General features: G+C 38.9%; 3 protein-coding genes across 4 annotated transcripts; 1 reads left to right on the top strand and 2 right to left on the bottom strand.

Annotated features, from left to right (window-relative positions):
• Window positions 1–5,374: 5,374 nt before the first annotated feature.
• Window positions 5,375–12,348, top strand: LOC143446956 (aldehyde dehydrogenase, mitochondrial-like). The gene is made up of 11 exons (XM_076946842.1): window positions 5,375–5,588; window positions 7,382–7,486; window positions 7,767–7,907; window positions 8,298–8,489; window positions 8,668–8,907; window positions 9,020–9,122; window positions 9,247–9,431; window positions 11,069–11,233; window positions 11,351–11,508; window positions 11,691–11,765; window positions 11,837–12,348. The coding sequence occupies exons 1-11, from the start codon at window positions 5,454–5,456 to the stop codon at window positions 12,003–12,005; spliced, it is 1,668 nt and encodes a 555-aa protein (XP_076802957.1). The 5' UTR covers window positions 5,375–5,453; the 3' UTR covers window positions 12,006–12,348.
• Window positions 9,437–10,904, bottom strand: LOC143446969 (glutathione peroxidase 7-like). Its single transcript, XM_076946856.1, has 3 exons — window positions 10,713–10,904; window positions 9,826–10,096; window positions 9,437–9,716 (listed from the first exon to the last, which is right to left on the bottom strand). Exons 1-3 carry the CDS (start codon window positions 10,854–10,856, stop codon window positions 9,556–9,558), a joined length of 576 nt encoding a protein of 191 aa, XP_076802971.1. The 5' UTR covers window positions 10,857–10,904; the 3' UTR covers window positions 9,437–9,555.
• Window positions 12,349–13,704: 1,356 nt separating the features above from the next.
• LOC143446958 (T-complex protein 1 subunit gamma-like) lies at window positions 13,705–19,449 on the bottom strand. Of its 2 annotated transcripts, none has more exons than XM_076946844.1 (14): window positions 19,290–19,449; window positions 17,556–17,617; window positions 17,414–17,464; window positions 17,151–17,310; window positions 16,967–17,084; window positions 16,711–16,903; window positions 16,475–16,624; window positions 16,275–16,407; window positions 15,179–15,396; window positions 14,635–14,784; window positions 14,426–14,566; window positions 14,217–14,348; window positions 14,044–14,148; window positions 13,705–13,864 (listed from the first exon to the last, which is right to left on the bottom strand). In XM_076946844.1, exons 1-13 carry the CDS (start codon window positions 19,312–19,314, stop codon window positions 14,050–14,052), a joined length of 1,632 nt encoding a protein of 543 aa, XP_076802959.1. In that variant the 5' UTR covers window positions 19,315–19,449; the 3' UTR covers window positions 13,705–13,864; window positions 14,044–14,049. The 2 variants fall into 2 exon arrangements, with proteins under 2 accessions (XP_076802959.1, XP_076802960.1); XM_076946845.1 differs by having other exon boundaries at window positions 13,705–13,877.
• Window positions 19,450–20,572: the final 1,123 nt, after the last annotated feature.

Raw genomic sequence — 20,572 nt, forward strand, 5'->3', positions numbered from 1 at the left:
AAGCGGCGCATCTACTGCACATGCAATTTAGTCGGAGTCTACGTTTGCATTCTCTCGTTTGATTTCGCGATAAGCGGTGAGTAAAAATCGAACAAGGAAAAATGTTCCTAGAGCAGTGAAAAACCAAATATATGGATCCAACTTCCCTAATTGAAATAATATTTATCCAGCATCACTTCAACATGTTCTTGCTATTTCTGCGGCGGATTATGGTTCCTTACTTACTACATGAACTAACGTCCAGTGCGGTTAAATCTGTTTGTTTTGAGAGATTTAAATATTTATGATAATCCTTCACCCTGATCGTACTTGGCATATTTTTGATTGAATTTCTTTGGATTTTCATTCATCTAAACAACGCTGTGCTAGGCAATTACTTCTTGAAAACGTCTGTCAATGCGTATTAACACCAACGCTACAACATGATTTGTTGCCATGTTTGCCTTATGGCCTCCACAAGTAATTTAAGGCGGGACAAAACTGGAAAATTTTAAACAGAATTCATCGTGAATTTCCCTAAACACGAATCTTAACAAACTTAATCATCTTACGTGAAGCAGATTACAATAATTAATGTCGAATATTTTCCGACATTACAATATCCTTAACCGCGCCACATTCACGCTGTTGTAGTTCGATACAGATCACGATTGGTTATCTGCTAGAAATTAGAACTTACAAAATAACATTGAGATTACATTACGCTCTGCAATATTCTTTAACGAGGCAAGGTACAACACATGCACTGTAGCACTTTCTCAATATAAAATGACATAACGGGATCACAGCCAACGAATTTGATGTTCATTATTCTCATGCGCACACTTCTAATTTGAGCATCGTATATTGCGTCTCGAAACGACAAATGTTTCAAAAACTGGCAATTGTTAATAATTTTGGCAGCGGTGAGACGATTTTATTCTACAAACGATGAAAACGTTTTGTATCTCTGTATCGCTTAAAACCAACTTAGTCAAACAAATGTGTCTAAAATAAAATATTTCTGTGACGAGTTTCCGAAACACGATCGCAAACAATGGACAAAATATTGCAATTATCTGATGGCAAAAAAATCAAACAATACATAGTAAGAAACATGGTCTTATTATAGGAAGGTAACTTTGAAAATTTTGGCCCAAACCAAAATTATACAAGCTTCCTTGAAAGTTTAACATTCTAACGACGTCATTACTACATCATAATGGGAGCGAATAATCGACACAATCCATCTTGATCAACCAATCACGTCGTTCCGTTGCGAACGTCATTTATTTGTCCAGAAAACTTACGTCACTCGCATTTATTTGCCTCGTAAGTTGAAGCTTTGACACAAAACTCATTAACATTTTACTTCCCAGGTGAAAGTTAACACAAAACGCAGTTAGAAAGATTCAAAGAATGGGGAGCGGGTGTTCGTGGCGGCGGTAACAGATTACATGCGAGCGCTTGAGCCCACCAAGACAACTTAATATAGGTTGAGTAAAGAGCGCTGGCCGGTATACTTTGCACGCTTGGCAGCAAAGGTATTAATCAAGGCGAGGAAAGCATTTGTCAACTTTTAACAACAAGTCACAAGCACTTAATTAAGCATGAAGCAAATATTTTAACTAAATCATCAACAAATAACCATAGATCCAGAAATACCTAAATGGCTAAAAGCGTGACCCTGAAATAAACAATGATAACGGGTTTCCGACGACTTTAGCGAAGTTATTTTTTTAATTTAAAAGTAAAACAATTAAAATAAACGTGAAATGTTCAACGCGTGCTCACAAGATTACCTGAGCAACGGTGTAGGTGTCATATTTCAAACGATTCAGGCTGCGGGGAACACGGCTGGGAGATTCGTGGTAACAGTGACTCAACAACATACGATTGACTTCAAAAAACACCGTTTTTCAAGATCGAATTGCCACCCAACATAATAATGCTTACGTAGGTCAACCAGGTCGACGTCTGGTAATAAGTTTTCTGACGTTATAATATTGTTAGTGAATGTTTTTTGTGATATTTTGTTAGCTTTTAAGATGTTTCTGTTTAATCAAACCATGTTCGCATTTCCCAGTAAAAGTCTTAAAATGTCGCCCAAAATTAGAAAAACCATCCGCAAATAATTACTTTCGACGCCATCATAAAATCCAATTTAAATGTACGATCATGTGCATGCGGCCAAAATAAACAGCGTGCCCTGTGTAGTGGCGTATAACCAATGTTTCTGTGACAACCTGGCGCGGTCGCTATTGTGACTTCCATCGAATTTGGCATACGTCACATTTATACATTTTCCATTTTCCTAAAACGATGATTTGATGTTTTCGGAATTTCTTAAACTGCTGAACAAACCTTTTATGAGAGCTTATTAATTTCGGCAACCGTGGCAACTACAAACCACAATCACGTTGCAGCAGTGGTGGCTCATTGTAAGCTCTTCAAGCTCAAGATATGGTGAAAATTAATGAAACATATTGGAAAACATACAAACGTTTTAGCGAATTAACGTGTAATAATGATCGGATAAACCCATTATGACAAAGATCACAGGAAACCATGGGCCAAAGTACAGCAGTTTGTAATTTGAATTTTCAAGTTGATGCTTCGCTGGCGGCTGCTTAATATAGAAACACTTACGCTTCGGTATGTGTGTGTGGTGTGGATATTAATCTACGACCGGCAATTATCAGGATAACTTTCCGTTGCAAATCGCACACAAAATACTCGTAAACAACTCGGGCCAATACGCAAGAAGGCGAACTCCGATGGAAAAGCCTTGAAGCCAACATCACGCCAAGATGCTCATTTTTGAATAAGAAACTCGCAGCTTTTGCTGCATTAATCCTTTATTTCTTGAACTTTTGCACAATTTCTCATGTCGCCAACTTTGAAAATTTTAACAGGCCAGGAACTCTGTTTCAAACCGAGGTTGATCGAGAGTTGAGAAGCTTCAATAGAAGGACAGCAAAGAAAATAATGACGAAAACTTGAACGAAACCAGGTATGCTACGCTTTAAGCAATGAATATTAAGCTTGTCATTAATCTTGTCTGATTTAAAACCAGCGCAACAACAAAGAAAATAGGCAAGTTACAAATAAGAATTCTTAGATTTTAGTTTACCCGATCCTTCAGATTCTTTTTTGCTTTTCGGAAAGATGTCTGTTTCTCATATAAAGACATGAATGTATATTATTGACTCGTTTCAGTTTAAGCGAGATATTGCGTTTAATGACGTCACACTTATACCGACTGGCCGCACTAATGTGTGGGGAATTATTTTGCTGAAGAAGTAGAATAATTATTTTTCCTTACAAGAAAATTTTGCACATTTTGCTTATTCTTCGCTCGGCATAAGTTGCTCAGCCCCAACCGCCAATTACGTCATTTGCCAAAATAAAACCATTTCAAAGCACTGAAGCAAGGTTCGAATCACGAAAGGTGTTTATCGCGAAAAATATCCCGTCGTTGTGCAGAGGATCGATTTCATTTGGCATGTGCTAACTATTTCGTCACAATCTAATGCAAATTACGTCAGCAGGCGATTAACCAATTAGCAACAAGCGTGATAGGGAGGAAATCCAATTAGTTGCAAGAACGTTTGTTCTAGTTAATGACGCCACTGGCGGATTATCTGAGCAACTAACTAATTGTTGATGACATTGAATTTCCGAAGCTGATTATTACACAACTGTGCGTCACAATACGTATGACAAGGACATTCAATTCTGTCACAAAGTAGCTTCTTGATACCACACTGATAAGATTTTTTGAATCAGATATCTTAAATATTTTTGACGCATAAAGCTACATTATGACTAAACAAAACAACATCGATGGAGATCGTGTAAACGAATATCTTGATAAACCAAAAACATTCCCGGTGCAGAATGTTACAGTTTTAAACAATTTTCATAAAAATTCACAGAGCACCAAGTTTTTACCGGATAATTTTATACAAAGCTGATGACAGATTTGATAGATGACAATCGCAAAATTATATCGTCATAACATCTATTGTGACCGAATAAATTCTTGGACAAACAGATATTAAATAGCTAGCTTTGTTTCGTGCAATTTGTGAAAACTAGTTAAACAGAAATACGATGGAATTAACCAAAAGGGTGAAAAGTCACGAAATGAAACAATCCAAGAAAACAAAACTGAGCAAATACGGATTCAAGCATGGTCTTAAAGATCATTGTTCACCAAAGGCGCGGTATATGGTGAGCAAATGCGCGGACCAGAAGTGCATTTCTCCTGTTATACATATAAATACGTAAATAGGCCTTTAAACGTGTCCGCGTATTGAAAAAAGTTTGCGTAATGTCTTTGTTTGTTTGGTAATTTCACTGGGGGGGGAGGGAGACAAGCCGGCAAACAATTTTCTGCTGAGATTTTTTTGAACCAAATTTGTCCGAAGTGAAAAAGGCGCCGAGCCAGCCGTGCCGAGCATTATAGAAAATGTTATGTAACTCGGCCTATATAAGCGGACAGCCCCGTACAAGGAAGACAGATCTGTCTCGATCATGTCTTCATTGGTGGTTCAGACAACTTGCCTTGTTGAATAGAGTTGTTTTTTTTTGGACATGGGTGTCCAGAAAGGGCAAAAAAAGTGAATTTAGACTTTGCGCAGAAGTTCCAGGAGCGATCTCAAATGACTGCCTTTTAAGCAAAAATGTGAAGAATGCTCTGCTCTTATGCTTGGTCGGAACGAAATCTCTTTAAAGGCTTATTAACTCATGGAAGAGAAACTCGCGCAAATTAAGATCTTCCAACATGACTGAAGCACGATAGTTCTGCGTTTGACAGCCCAGCTAGCGTTGGTGTGGCCTAGACAGGACAAATTTGCTTTTACCAAAGATCAAAGTCAGACGCCGATCTGAACCCCGGATTAGCGCCGCAATTTAAGTCAACCCGTAAGGCTTTTTCTGGGATCAACCCAGCTCCTTCCACGGAGGTCAGCTGGTTGCGAACAATCCGGGGTCTTTGAGTTTTAGTAAATCGCTTCCTAGGAAGTAAATTGCGTCTAAATTTAAAGAAAAAAACTTTTAGCACACGCGAGTCGGACGTAAGCGACCCATATAGTGTCTCCATATAAGAAGGAAACCCAAAATTTGATATCAGATTGTTTTGGGAGAGATTTTCGTATTGTTTCGTTAAATTGATTTGCTTCGTGCAAACTTTTCTCCTGATTGGTTTTGCTTCTACCACTTAACCGATAAGCTTAGAAAAATAACGCGTAATTATACTGCACGCGATAATTCAAAGCGAAGCTTACGAGCCAACATTTTATCCTTGCAGCACTAAGTAGGCAGAGAGAAAACGGTTAAAATTTAAAATTTTGTTCAACTGATTTATCTGCGATTTTTATTCCACAGGTGTAGTTGTGTGTAAGATATCAGGTTAATTTTCAGTGAAGTTCAGCTTCTGATTTTATCTCGCTCAAACATCCACCAGATTCATGGCGTCAACAGTAACCGAATCCAAAACCGCTCCAGCTGCAACAATAGAAGTGCCCCACAAAGGAGAGGCCCCACCTTGCGTACCTTGGCCCATCCCGCCACCGAATCCAGCATTAGAAGTACAATACACAAGGGTAAGTTTTTGCTGACCGGTCCAATGGTTCAATGGCTGATCATAAAAGGAAGTAAAATTGCAAATATTTTTTAATTTCAAGTCTTGCGAAGCGCTTGTTGTGGTGCAGGAGTTGTAACTGGTTGCATTTGACTTAGAAAATTAGCAAAATTAAGGGTGTCTTTTGCACTGAGCTTTACGTTTCAGCGATGCGTGAATAGATTTTGGCGCGCCTCCATCTAGTTTACCCTAAAGCGATTTAAGAATTGCTCGACTTAAAATAAAACGCCAGCGCAAAACTACGTAGCAAAATTCCAACTACAAAATTAGCAAAATACCAACTACAAGCTCATATTTGGTTTTCCTAGAATTATAGATTTTATTTCTGCAAATAAACAACAATATTGGCCTTCACTGACGTATTTTAGAACTACTTTTACCCTTAATTGTCTCTGTTTCGATTCCACTCGATTCCACATTCCATTCAATTATTTATCTTAAATAATGAACTGCAATTGTTACAACAAATCAAGTAATTAGCCAACGAATAAATATTATATTTATCGCATTCTTATCTTATGAGTAAGTTCATGACACACTTTCGGAATTTTCTACCACACATTGCGACAGATTAATTAAGACTTGAACTCAGCTAACCCTGCCAATAAATAGGAGTAGTATAAAATTAAAGTTATACCGAATACCGCAGTTAGACATTAAAGCTGTGATTCAGAATAAGGCTACCGGAAAGGTTACAATTTCCTTCACAAAAATATTCCGACGAACACCTGAAGTTTATATAACAAAATCCAGACAAAAGGCTGACAGATTTCCCGTAGATAAAACAAGTGAGTAGTTAATTGATAACCCAAGGGGTTCAGCGGGGTCTCACCTGTCACGAATAACAACGTAATCAATATGTAACCGATGACGTAGAAAGGTTTCAAATCAAATGACGTCAACGGAGAATATATTGAATATTTATCTGCTGTCTGGCCACACCAGGCAAATCAAAAAAGTTTTTCCGGCATGGTTGATATATCGACGTGATGTCGAACTAGGCTGACTATACTACGAGTGCTACAACCGCAAGTGATTTTCAATGACAACCTAACAAAGCAGTCGGGCTGGGAAAGTGATTAACCGTTTTCCAAAAAAGCGGAAAACATCTTTAAGAAATCAGTAATTGTTGCAGTGTACTGCAAAGTGCATTGAATTTTACCGCTGTATGTGTGGTTAGGTGACATTTTTAGTAAGTGGCCGGGGGGAAAAACACAAAGTCCGCTAAAGTGCTTTGTTGTTGCTTTTTAAAACCCCAAAAGATAATATCGAAGTTATCCGTCTCCATTTCTCGACACATAAAATGAAAAAGCGCTCATGCCATGACGCATCTGCGTTTACACCACAAGACATTTTGACTCTAAGATGTCAAAAGAACATAATTTTCGTCCATTACAAGTATTATTCCTGAGTCTTGGTGTCAACTTTCGCAGATTTCGTGTTCAGCTTAAAATTTCTAATCTTGTGTGAGTCACATTAACATTGTAACATGAAAGTTATATCATCTTGGACTCCGGTTCGCAAAAGTAATTGTTGCGTAAAAGTTTGTTTAAATGAGGGATCAATGCAAAGAAGCTTTCACGTTCCGACCTTATAGAGTTGTTGAATTTGAATAGGTGGTTACGTTTGCATACTGACCGGTATGTTTATTATGTTAAAGGTATTAAGGTGCGGCCCAATAAATATGTAAATGCAACAGTAATTTAGCTATAACATGACTGTGTTGGCACTTTACACTCGGAATGTTTTTTTCAGGTATTTATCGACAATGAATGGGTTGACGCAGTGGCGGGCGACACATTCGACGATATCAATCCAGCAAACGAATCCGTTATCGCAAAAGTAGCTGAAGGAACCAAGGTGGGTTAAACACAAGCATACCACAAACACGACAACAATGCGATACAATTGCCGATTGCTAATCCTCTGAGAAATAAATCGCCGCAAACTTCGACTGAAATAGATCATGTTTGTGTGTGGGCTAGTTTTGAACTAATGCAAGCGAGTAGGAGGCGATTCATTCCTAGATGAAATGCTCCGATTTGCATGACACGTAGATATCGCGGTCACTGAGATATCTAACCATATCAGCCTTAATGCAAAGACAACTTTGTGTTTAACTCTAACATTGGTTCTGCAGGCCGACGTTGACAAGGCGGTAGCTGCCGCAAAACGCGCATTTCAACCAGGTTCGCCTTGGAGAAAAATGGACGCTTCCGATCGAGGGGTGTTGCTGACCAAACTTGCCGATCTTGTTGACGCAAATAAGCACTACCTTGCCGTAAGTACAGTGAATGTTCTTTGCCGTACACAATCCTACTGAGCTCTACTTTCCGGCGTAGATAGACAAATAATAATATGTAGACTTCAGACTTCAACAGCAGTAACGACTAAATATTAACTTTTGTTTTCGCGCTACATAGCAAATACGGTTTGTATTATCGTTACGTAATAATTGTCCTTATTGAATAAAAGAGCTTGCTCCGAAAGAATTGATATATTTTAGGTTTTTGAAGAAACTTTTTTAGATTTGCTGTAAAATATTAATCTGTTTAAAAACGAAAAATCCATGAAAATAATATAATTCATATTAACCATACGTTGTACATGCATATATTGCTCAAGTTATGGCTGAAGACGAAAAACAGCAATACATAATTTTCATATTTAGTGCTTGGAAACACTGGATAGTGGCAAACCATACTTGCACACGTTCTTCATGGACACGACCGGCATTTCTAAACTCTTACGCTACTATGCTGGTTGGACCGACAAAATACACGGAAAAACTGTTCCAGTTGATGGAGATTACTTGAGTTATACGCTCGTCCAACCTATGGGCGTATGTGGACTTATATTACCGGTAGGCACATAACTGTACTGCTGGCTAAAGTACAGCAAGTCTAACTCAAAGTGTCATTTATGTCTAATACTGTACTAACCTACTGGAATTGTGTAGTCGGTAAAGACGTGGTTGTTGCACGTTTTCCTAAAATTTATTCAAAATAATTTTCTAATTGATCGTGTGATGTCTATGTTAGTGGAACATGCCGCTCATATCACTTGGAATGAAGATTGGACCCGCCTTGTGTGCTGGAAACACAATTGTTGTCAAACCCGACGAGCAAACGCCCCTAACCACCTTATTTATCGCGTCGTTAGCGAAAGAAGCTGGTTTTCCTGTTGGAGTCTTTAACGTAGTACCAGGAGGGCCCGTAGCTGGTGCAGCTATAGTTGACCACCATGACGTCAACAAAGTCTCATTCACAGGCTCAATTGAGGTGAGTGGTCACGTTTGTAAGCTAGAAGTTCATGTTTTGCTGTGAATTATATTAACCAAGTTTTCGTGTCGAACATATTTCTCAAAATAACTTTCTTTGATATTCTGTAAAGGTTGGCCGTAAAATCCAAGAAGCATCATCAAAAACGAATTTAAAACGATTGACTTTAGAATTATCGGGAAATTGCCCAAATATTGTCTTTGCAGATGCTGATAGTAAGTTCTTTTCTTAAATGTTGCCTATCTCTGCTTTATGATACCGGTTTCATGCACTTACTAGGCTACTGCCAGCAATGCAAGAAGGACTTGCCCAGCAATTATTAAACTTGTCCTTTTTCAGTCGATTACGCGGTCGAGCAATCCCATCAGGCGGTATTCATGAACCAGGGACAGATGTGTACAGCAGGCGCCCGCACTTTCGTCCACGAGGACATTTACGACGAGTTTGTTGCTAAGAGCGTTGCGCGTGCGCAGAAAAAGATCGTTACCGACCCATTTCAAATGTTTTCCGAGCAAGGACCACAGGTAGGTCACGTGATAAATATTTTATTAATGTTCGAAGTTGGTAAGCACAAAGACGAGTCATCATAGGGTCGTAACAATGGCTAGTTCACATCGTGTGTTCCTACAGTAACGTTATTCTATGACGTCATAATTCACGGCGGGATAACTTCAATTTCTCAATCGCTTTCAAGACTTCGCCTTTGATGCTTTTCACGTCCGTTCTCGGCCCCCAAGCGGCAATAACTTTTCCGTTTCCATCCAGTAAATACTTCCAGAAGTTCCAGTTCGGATTTTTATCGGAAGATTCTGTGTAAAACAAATCACTTATATTTAATTGTCACACTTTGAGTATAATTGGAATCACTGCAGGCCCTAAATACGACGAGTCGCCCAAAAGTGTCCATCACGCTTTTACCTGTGAGGTATCTATAAGCGGAGTGTGCCGTTGTACCCGTGACGTCAATTTTAGCGAACAACGGGAACGGGGCTTTGTAGGTTTCCCGCGCAAATTTCTCGATATCTTCATTATCATGGGGCTCCTGCTGACCGAACTGATTGCAAGGGAAGCCGAGTACGGTGAAGGGTTCCTTCTTCTCAACGTTTAACTCGTTGTACAGGTCGGTCAGCTCCTTGTAGTGTTCGTTCGTGTATCCGCATTCGCTTGCCAGGTTGACTACTAGCGACACCTAGCAATAAAATTTTTTTAGCGCATACATGATAAAAGTGCTGGCTCCCGACAACTGTTGTCAAAGTAAATGACATGTGTCTAGCGTCAGGACATCAACCGACCGCTTAAGGGAATCAGGCAGGTCCACTACGCACAATGCTTGTTTGTAAGCGACATTATCCGGACGCGTAACACTGAAATTGCTTTCAAATGAGAAAACTGTAGAGTTTCATTTGATAAATACAGTAAACACTTAAACTATAGCTTATTTGCATGCATGTTAGCACACACGGGGTGCATGTCAAAGTAGAGAGCTGACAATAATCCAGTTCATCAAGGCGCTACTTTTATATGAACCAGTCGCATTCCGCGCGTTTTTCATTTCCAAAGTTCGGAAACCGACACGAAAGAGTGGTTTCCGCATTACATCAATACGATCATTTCATCGTAGTAAGACTTTCTATCGAGTGAACTCAGTGGGTCCTAAAGCAGAAGACTAATTGCTGAGGCATTCAAGCTTCTAAGTTTTGCTGCCTACCGTTTAACATTTCAAATTTGACTCGGTCGCTGCTTGTTAAGGCAGTTGTACAAATAATAACTTCAGCTACCCATGAATTACTTCCTAACCAACTTACCATTCCTCTGTAGGCTTCAAGTGAAACCGGTTTTCCTCGAATATTTTTCACTTTGTAAGAATAAAACCCTCCCTTGCCACATACTGCACAGCTTATAAGCGAGCTGACTAACAGCAAATGAGCCAAGACTGCGGAACCTGCCATTTTGCTTTGATGCGCGATACCCTACAACTGGCGGTCTAGCGCATTCGTCAGTGTGCCCATTACGACGTCATAATCACTTCTTTTTTCAGCGTCGGTTCTCTTTCTCTTATGTTGCTTGTGGCTCGTTAGCGTTACCTTGCGGAATTTTCTATACTTTAAAAATCCACTTGGAGCGCGTGAACTTGATTTTGCTTTATTTGTTGTTGGTTTAGATCAGCAAAAAGCATTTCGACCAGATCATGGAGTACGTCGCATCCGGGATCGAGGAAGGAGCTAAACTTGAATGCGGAGGAGCAAGGCAAGGCGAAGAGGGATTCTACATCCAACCAACGGTCTTCTCGAACGTCAAAGATGAGATGCGGATTGCGCGAGAGGAGGTAAACACACAAACACACAAACACTTAATAAAACCCGCGTCACACCGGTTTCAAGCAAGATCCCATTCAGAGTTAGTTGCGATATGAGATTGTGTGTGATCACTGTTGTGTTGACAGATATTTGGACCCGTTCAGTGCATTTTCAAATTCAAAATGATCGATGAAGTGATTCGAAGATCCAACCACACCGACTACGGACTTGCCGCAGGGATCTTTACACGAGATGTCGGAGCAGCGTTGGAAATGGCAAAGGCGCTCGAATCCGGAACCGTCTGGTAAAGGCGCAGATATAAAACAACCTGCTCTGATTTTCTTACGATAATTCCGCAACTATTTCGTGCAGTACAGACTTCTGAATGTTTTATAGGCTACTTTGTTTTCTACTGGGCTTCTATATCTATTTGCCTGTAACTGATGATGACGTCAGTACGTTTAAACTTTGAACTTTCTCTTTCAGGGTAAATTGTTACAACGCTTTCGCGGTTCAGAGCCCATTTGGTGGGATGAAGATGTCCGGGAAAGGAAAAGAAATGTAAGTGGTTGTCACTACTTCACAAAACTGTTTGTTAATCTTTAGATATTTCATATATTTCCTATGTACAGGGGAGAAGAAAGTCTTTGGGAATTCTCTGAAATAAAGACGGTGACGTTGAAACTTCCGCAATTGCAGAATATTTCTTTCTCGTCGAACGCGACTAAGCAATACAGCGCTCCCGTCTTGCCTGCAAAAGATGACGGAATGGGGAAGAAGACTGTGAATGGCTCTTCGTAATTTCTGGGAGTTTTCTTTGATGCTTTCAACCGGCATTGTCGTCGCTCTTGAGTCGTCAGATGAAGGAATTGGACACATCATGCTTTTGGGCGTCTCGCGCTTTGTTAGTGACGTCATCGTGTAGATATTTCGTGTGTTTTTTTGTAGAAAAGTAATATTACCTTTTCCTAACGCTAACAAGCGTATTATTTTCTTCGGTTAGTACCGTGCGGATACTTTGTAATTTATTTTGTGTTTTTGAAAAGTGTTTTGTGTGATCTACTGTCTTCGGAATATTGCTTTGCATTACCAGCGATTTTCACTGATTGCTTTCGATTTTAAAATACAGAAAGACAACAACGTTCTTGTTTGAAATTTTACAATTATGCTCAGAACTCAGGGTTGTAAAATGTCCAACCTGGTCGGGTTTTATGGAACAATTGCAATTACGCCGCCTATGTTTGATACCCGGTGAAACTACTGTTGTATTGTCCTTGCGCAAAGCACTAACTACGTTTGCTCTTGTCCAGTGGACCTGGTGGACAATTCCAAATTGGGGCAATGCAATAAAAAAATCTGTGATTGGAACTTGCACCATGGCTAGCTCGATGACAGGGGTTTCAAGGATGAGGAATCATCGATGAGTTTAAGTCTTGCAAAGACTTTTCTCAGTTCGAGGATAACGATTGTGAAACCATAAATGTTTCAGTTCTTGTAAAATCAAAACTGTAACTTCTCTACATTTGGGAATATACGTAGCAAATTACGTAACAGGTTAGGGAAAGACAGAAAAACTAGGAAACGATTTGATTAAAAATAAACAATAGAAGCCGCAGAAGACAATGATGAAATCGCTTCTTTACTGATAAAAGAAAACAAAGCAAACATATCTAACGACATGCAATAAAAAAAACTCAATCATTGTACATATGTTTTATTTCAACTACGGTATTGTATCAATGGTCATTTTCATCATTATCAATAATACTGATATCGTTCAAGTCATTATTATCACTGGAACTTCCATTTCCTTTTGGTTTTGTTTGCTTTAAACAAATGCGACAATAATAGCAGCTGTCGAATTAGCGGTTTTACAAAAAGAGACAATAAAATTGCAGCTGACTTACTGTTTCCGTTTTCTTGTTACCGGTACTTATGGTAGATAAACTCAAACGCCCACTGAGCGCCAATTAAAAGACAAAAACGTTTATGTAATAAAAATAGAAGCCGCACAAAACGTTCAAAAATAAAAAATAGTAGCCGCGGTTTCTATTCAAGAAAATACGGCATGCACCATATATACGACCTGCTGTTATTTCAACTAACAAGCTGTAAACTATGGTCATGTAGATGCATGAACACCGCGTGTTGTGTCTCAATTTGTGTTTTTTCTCGTTCATGGTTGTGGTTATTCATGAAATGCTTTCAAGTCACAAAAAGCAATTGTATCTAAAAATCCCGGTGTTTTTCTATTAAAACTCGTTTTTCTTTGTTGGAAAAAACCCCCCCGGGTGGGTAAGTGGGTACATAGACGGGTAGTTACCCACTGTCAGGATAGTAAACTGATCTTAGTTGGCTAAAATTAGAGACTTCGAGCTCTACACAACAAGATTTACTGAAATTCCTTTTTAAGTACGAACCTGCAAAACCACCCAAGACACAAAGTCATTCTTTTGCCAACTGGTGGCGCTATGACGATATTAGCGAAAAAATGCAAAACTTTTGTTACAAAATTTTTATTGCCGAATATGGAACAAACGTTAAGATATTCATGCAAGACACGGGGCCGCTAGGAACCAACAAATATCACATCGATACACGCCATGAGTCTATTCTTGAAAACAAGCTTCATTCCTGGTTGACCGTGGCTGGAGATGAAACTGGAAAACAAACCTATATTAACAGAAGTAATAAGCTGGAATAAGTTAAGTAGCATCGACCACCTATAAACAGTAGCTTACAACAAAATGTCGAGAAAGTCGAAGCAACTACGGGTACTCAATCGCATAAACAACCCTGATACGGTTCCTCCGCGCGAGAAATATTCAACTCAACAAACCTGCCATCACTGTGCAGTGGGTGCGGGGGCACTGGTGCCCTCCTTCCCCTCCGCTTTCTTGCTGCCGGACACGATGTCGTCGATACGAAGAAGCAGCATCGCCGTCTGCAACATTTATAACGTCACAATCACTGATTATTACGACTGAAACTGAATTGAGTAGAAAATGGAACCTCCATGGCTGTCTTGTAGATCTGCAGCTTCACTGACAGCGGCTCCCACACATCAAGCTCCTTCATATCTTGGATGTCGCCGGTCTCGCCATTCACCCCCCAGCTTTCATTGCCGTCGCTCGCGTGTTTCGCCTGAACAGTCCAACAGATGACAACACTTATAACGCACAGTGACGTCACAATGGTAATATCTGGTAAGGTTGAAATACCCTGAGTGCAGTTATAGTTCTGATGGTGCTCGCTCCACAATTCTGTATCAGAGTACGAGGGATAACTTCCAACGAATCAGCCACGGCTCGATACGGCCACTGTTCCACACCTGTCATCGACTTCGACTTTTCCCTCATTAACTGAAAAAAATAGTTAAGTTAATGTCAAATAATACTGCAAGACTTAAATGGAAACTATAGCGGCTTACTTGAGCAACAGCCATTTCAACAGCGCCTCCTCCCGGAAGTAATCGCGGGTTCACCATGACGTTTCGAGCGACCTGCATGGCGTCTTGGAGATTGCGTTCCACCTCCATCAAAATATCCTTACTAGCTCCTCGAAGCAGGATTGTGCATGCCTGGTAGATGTTTGGATCAATTAATCATTTCATTTTTCATCATCAGTGCAGTTGGGATAAAAAATGAAGCTAGTTATGATTTGCATACATCAGTGCACGTGAAAAAAACTAAGGCAAAAATGGCTTAAACGTGCACAGAGGCAGCAATGCTAATAACTTGCTAACAACAATTAGCACGACCACTAAACCCAAATACTTGAAAGGTCTATGGGCGGTTTATATAGAATCATAATTCTAATGATACAATAGAATATGATTATTGTATCATGACGTAATGCAAAGAGTGTAAGCAGTCAAGTAACCGTTTAAACAGTGAAAGTTGACCACACAAGCAAGCATTCACACCTTGTGGTCACATATTATGATGTCATTATCATCATCATTAACATTATACCTTCGGGTCCTTGCATTTGGTTATGAATGTAAAATATTCATCCCCATATTTCTTAATCTCAAAAAGCCCGGCTCCTGTTCCAATGTCCTCTTCTCGGATCTCATCCGTTCTTGAACACACGGTGCCGCCACATGCACGAGCAATTCTGTTATTGTCCGACTTTCGAACTCGTCGTATTGCTGTGATGTTGGCCTTTGCCAGGAAATACTGAGCAAGATCTAGGAAATAGTTGATATGAAAAATCCATAAACATAAAACTAAGAATCAATAAGGCAGCATTGAAGGAAATCCCGCTGCTTCATGATTCACATGTTTTACCCTTATTTTAAGCCGTCTTACTTACAGTGTCATTTGTTCTTTGGGATGATTTTATTAAGCGCACACATAACTCAGCCGTTTTAGACCTTTCATCATATGCTTCACCCATAGTTCTGTAGCAATGTTTGCATCTTAACCTACCACACCATGCATAATTGCATACATACCTACAACACTTAGTAAGTTTTGCACTAAGCTCATTGAGGCCGGCTGATTAATTTGCCATTTAATGACCACCCACCTGATGGTGCTGGCCAACAAGAGTTGTAAAAGTGTTCTGTGCAATGATGAAAAGATTACCATGTGGTAGCTGGCTATTTACGAAATTCATGAAACTACTCTTTTATGAAATTTAACATACCAAAAATAGAAAATTACAAATGGTTGTTATGGCTGGAAACAACCATACAAATGGCTGTTTCCAGCAAGATCCAATTACCCAGTAACGTATAGATTTTGACTTATATAACCTTTAAATCAATTAAAAATTGATGTGTGTGTCATCATGTGAAATTGATGGAACAAAAGTCCAATCCAAGACATTAAGTGCAAAATAATGCACTTTAAGTTCGACACTGAAGCTCATGAAAAATATTGAGTGTGCCTATTTCAAACAAGAATAGAAAACTACTAACAATAAATAACATCTTTCGACAACACCAATCTGGCAAGATGTAGATAACAATGCAATCGTAAGGAAGACGGCATAAGCAAGGTGAGCGCATCTGAACTATTAAATCATAAAAGACATTTGTGAGTCTTCAATCAAAAGTCCCACCTGAAATTCCTTTCTCCGTGAAGACCAAGTCAGGTTTAAACTTTATGATGTCATTGGTCACTCTTTTCACGTGCTCCTCTTCCATTTGAAGAATTTTCTCAAAATCTGTATCTTTGCTTAGCTCTAGGTCAGTCTGAAGGAAGATTAAGAACTTAGAGGATGGAATTAACTATATTTAGTGAAATAATGAAGATTTTAACCTGGCTCTCTCCCTTCTGGTACTCCAGGGAGCAGTCCAGGAGCAAAATTCGAGGATTTTCTATTTTTCTCCTCATCCCTGGATGAGTGACATCCTTGTTTAACATCACACCATTCAAAACCTCAGAGTCTTCCAATGTACCACCGGGAACCTGGAATAGCAAATTTGTTTTACTGGTTCACGACTGCAACAATATTTGGTTGGATATCAAAATAGAGATATTAACATCTTGCACACCTTTTCCACTTTTGCGTATCGTTTAATGTCAATCTCACGACGGCCGGTGGAAGCGTTTTCAATCGCAACCGTGCTCACTGATTTGATCGCCATGTCACAGGCCAAATTTGCCCATTTGTTGATGAACTTTGTACCAATTGCACTTTTGACAATTTTACGCATTTCTTCATTCTTTGTAACATCCACTTCCACACTGTAAGGAATATTTGTCCAAAACATCAATAAATTGTTTCTTCAAATAAATGCAAGATCTCACCTTAATTGTGTTAATAAATCTTGCATGTCATCAAGTGCCTTGCGATAAGCAGCGATGATGACAGTGGGATGCATCTTCTGCTCCAGAAACTGTTGCGCAGCCGACATCATTTCACCGGCTATTGAAGAGAATGATTAAAAGTCAATGAAAGTTTCGTGAGATGCACAAAGTTGCTGATGCTAACCAAGTATGATAACCGATGTTGTCCCATCTCCAACTTCCTCATCCTGAGTACGACTGATCTCAATCATGGTTTTAGCAGCCGGATGTTGGACGGTGATTTCACGCAGAATCGCATTTCCATCATTTGTCATCACAATACCACCCATTGGGTCCATCAACATCTGCGTGAGTCAATCAGTATAAAATGATCAATCACCAAGAGGCAACTAAATTAAGTATAAACAGAGGAATTTCCACTACAATAACGATGATAGATTTTCTCACTTTTAACATGGATCTTGGTCCAAGGCAAGTTCGAATCACATCAGCAATTGTCTAAGAAAATATAAGAAAGTTGTTATTATTATAACAACAACAAGATGCAATCCAGTGAAACTAAAGCAAGAAATCTCTTAAACTGCTTTACCTTTGCTGCGTTTACATTCCCAAGCTGGACTTTTCTACCAGATTCCCTCTTTGAATTTTGATCTAAAAAGCAGAATAACATAAAAAACATCATAATGTCAAAACTCTATCAATACGACAACAGAAACCTATGTGCAATGTGATTATTTCACAAGCGTCCATTAACAAAAGTTGAAAAATTGCAATACAATAACTGACAGATTTTTGTTGATATGTTTATGTTTGCTCTTTCGTTTTTGCGTTAGGAAAAAAGGCAGGGACCTGGCATACAGATTGGTGCCAGAGCTGGTATTCAGGAGGCTTGGGGTTCAAATCCCGTCAATGTTTGATTATTTTCTACTTTACTTTTGAGGTAAGTTATGAGAGGTGACAGTTTGAGATTAATTGAGATTTCGGGAGAATGAGTATGTCATTTTAAGTTGAAAATTAGCAATAGTTTCATTTATAGACAAGCTTAGTTGTCATTTACCATATTCATATTTTCCTAATTTGATAACCCACGACTGGTAAAATAATTTACGACTAGACTACAAAGTATGGCTGTTTCTAGCAAGATCCAATTACCCAGTAACGTACAGATCTTGACTTATTTAATCTTTAAATCAATTAAAAATTGAGTGCACAAAAGTTCTATTCAAGACATTAAGTACAAAATAACACATTTTAAGTTCGCCACTGAAGCTCATGAAAAATATTGAGTGTGCCTATATCAAACTCAGCAGTCTTGATTCACTGGCCAATTGTTACTGAAGTAGGAAAATTCCAATTGCATTTACCATCACCGCCCGTCTGCACAGTATGGCAGTTTTCGCTGAGATCTTGGGTGTCCACTGCGACTTGTGGCTATCCAGCGCTTGTGCCATCAAGGTGTGGCCCCATACGATAGAAATTGTGTAAAAAATCAGTGGCTTTGGTATTTTTATTTTTAGAGATATCGGTTTTAAACAGTAATTTTGCATTGTAAATCGGAGCATAAATCAGCCCACTTTCTTTCTAGACACCTGTTTGCCCTGGAGTGCATTTTACTCTGCACCCAGAAGTCAGACAGCAGAATATGGTAAGAGCACACCTGAGATTTTTTTTATAAAATAGGCCGAACAGCCATGTACCACAAATAGCAGTGCACACGGAATTTTGCTCGGCAATAACTGTCATACCCAGCAGTCTGGCATGCCGCTTACCGAAGTTGCCTTTTCCGTATTTGGCAGCTGGTAAAGTAGACGCTGCCAATTAATAATTATGCAATCAAGGTCCATGATTGCTGGCGACAGACCACAGTGGAAGTGTGGTACCTGCACACACGAGATTCATCAACACACAAACCAAATCTTTTATCTTCACACCAATTAAATAAAGAGAAGCTGGTTGGTTGAGTGACAATTTATAATAAATAAAGAATCGAAGCTTCAGTGCACGCCATTACGCCAAAAACTGCATCTTTGCAGGTACAATTTCTTGTCGAAGACTGCCGTGTTTTTCAGTCAAGGCGATAGATTAGGCCTAATATTGATTAAAAATATAATGTGTAAAACGAAGTTATCGTACTAACATGTAAGACTTCTGTCATTGCTTGTGGGGTAAAAGCAAAGTAATCTAGGCGATATTTTTAATAATGGATAAAGTCGCAGTGTCAAATTTTGTTAATTTTTACTGCGACGACTGTTAGCCTAATTGGCGAAAAATAGGCTAGGCTAAACAATAAAAGCATTTTATGGCTTCAAAAACAATTACTTACTGAGTACAAGAACTGGTGCCGCCATCACGATAATGCTTTCTCAATAAAAAGTGTAACTTTGAGATAATTCAACTACGTTCAGATGAATTTTAATCAACACGTAAAACAGAACAAGGAACGTAGCAATGGTATCTAGCAACGGTAGATTCTTCTAGATTTCAACACATGCTGTTTGATCTGCTTCAGTGCTATTCGATCACGTGTGTGGTAAAACCGTTAGCGATTAAATTAAAACTACAGATGAAAAATTAAAATCTAGTGAACGTGAGCATAATAAAAAAAATTTAAACTAAAAATCTTAATTATTTTAAACAACTTATGAATGTTACAGTTTTTTTTTTATAAAATACTTACTAAGATGCTGTTGCACTACTTTTTGTACATTCATGCTCCTTATATACTTCTATAGTTTTACAGTCAATATAGTAATTTTAAATTGTTAACAATTTTTGTTAAACTCTTATATGATAGTTTATTTTTGATAGTGATTTTTATGCAATTTGTTTTTTAATTAATTGTATATTGCAATGTCTTTTCTATTAACATTTTTAATATGGGAAAGCCCCTAAATTAATAATTTTATTTTGTCTGTTCTGGAAGTTGGATGAATAGACAATTAGGCATAGGCTATATATGCCTATAGCAATTGGTAAGGGTTGGGCTGATGTGAACCCAAACCCGAATACATTTGCGGAATATCGCTTTCGTCCGCCGAAGATTTACGCCAGCATAATTACATGACCATTTCCTCGAAACAGTTTAATTTGCAAATATGCCAACTTGAAAAATATGTTAGTTTGTACGTTGATATAATTGACATAGGCCTAGGCTAGGCCTACGCCAAACTCCGCCGGCATAAAAATTGCCTTTGGCTTTTCGCTGTAGATCTTCGATGAAAAGGCCCTAAAGTCCATTCTGGCCTCAGTACAGTACCCGGCGGTATACAGTCAAACCTCGTTAATCCAAACCCTGAACAACCGGAATCCCCGTTATCCGACACAAAATTGCAGGGAACGGATTTCTTCCTATGCATTTTACCCCTTTAATCTGGAAATCCCGCTGTTCGACTCTGACAGAAAAGTTTTGGAGCATATGTGCTAAATGAATAATAATAAAATCCGATATAGGCTACCTGTCTATAGGCTATTAAGAGTGAAGCAAAAATTCACGATTGTCCTAGATACAGTAGTTAGTTGACGAAAACAATAGCCGACTATATCTATGCATAATAATTTTGGGTTGGATCATACAAAAATTAATTATTATTTGATTTTAGTTGCTGT

Source organism: Clavelina lepadiformis, chromosome 2, assembly GCF_947623445.1.
Source record: "Clavelina lepadiformis chromosome 2, kaClaLepa1.1, whole genome shotgun sequence".
NCBI lineage: Eukaryota > Metazoa > Chordata > Ascidiacea > Aplousobranchia > Clavelinidae > Clavelina > Clavelina lepadiformis.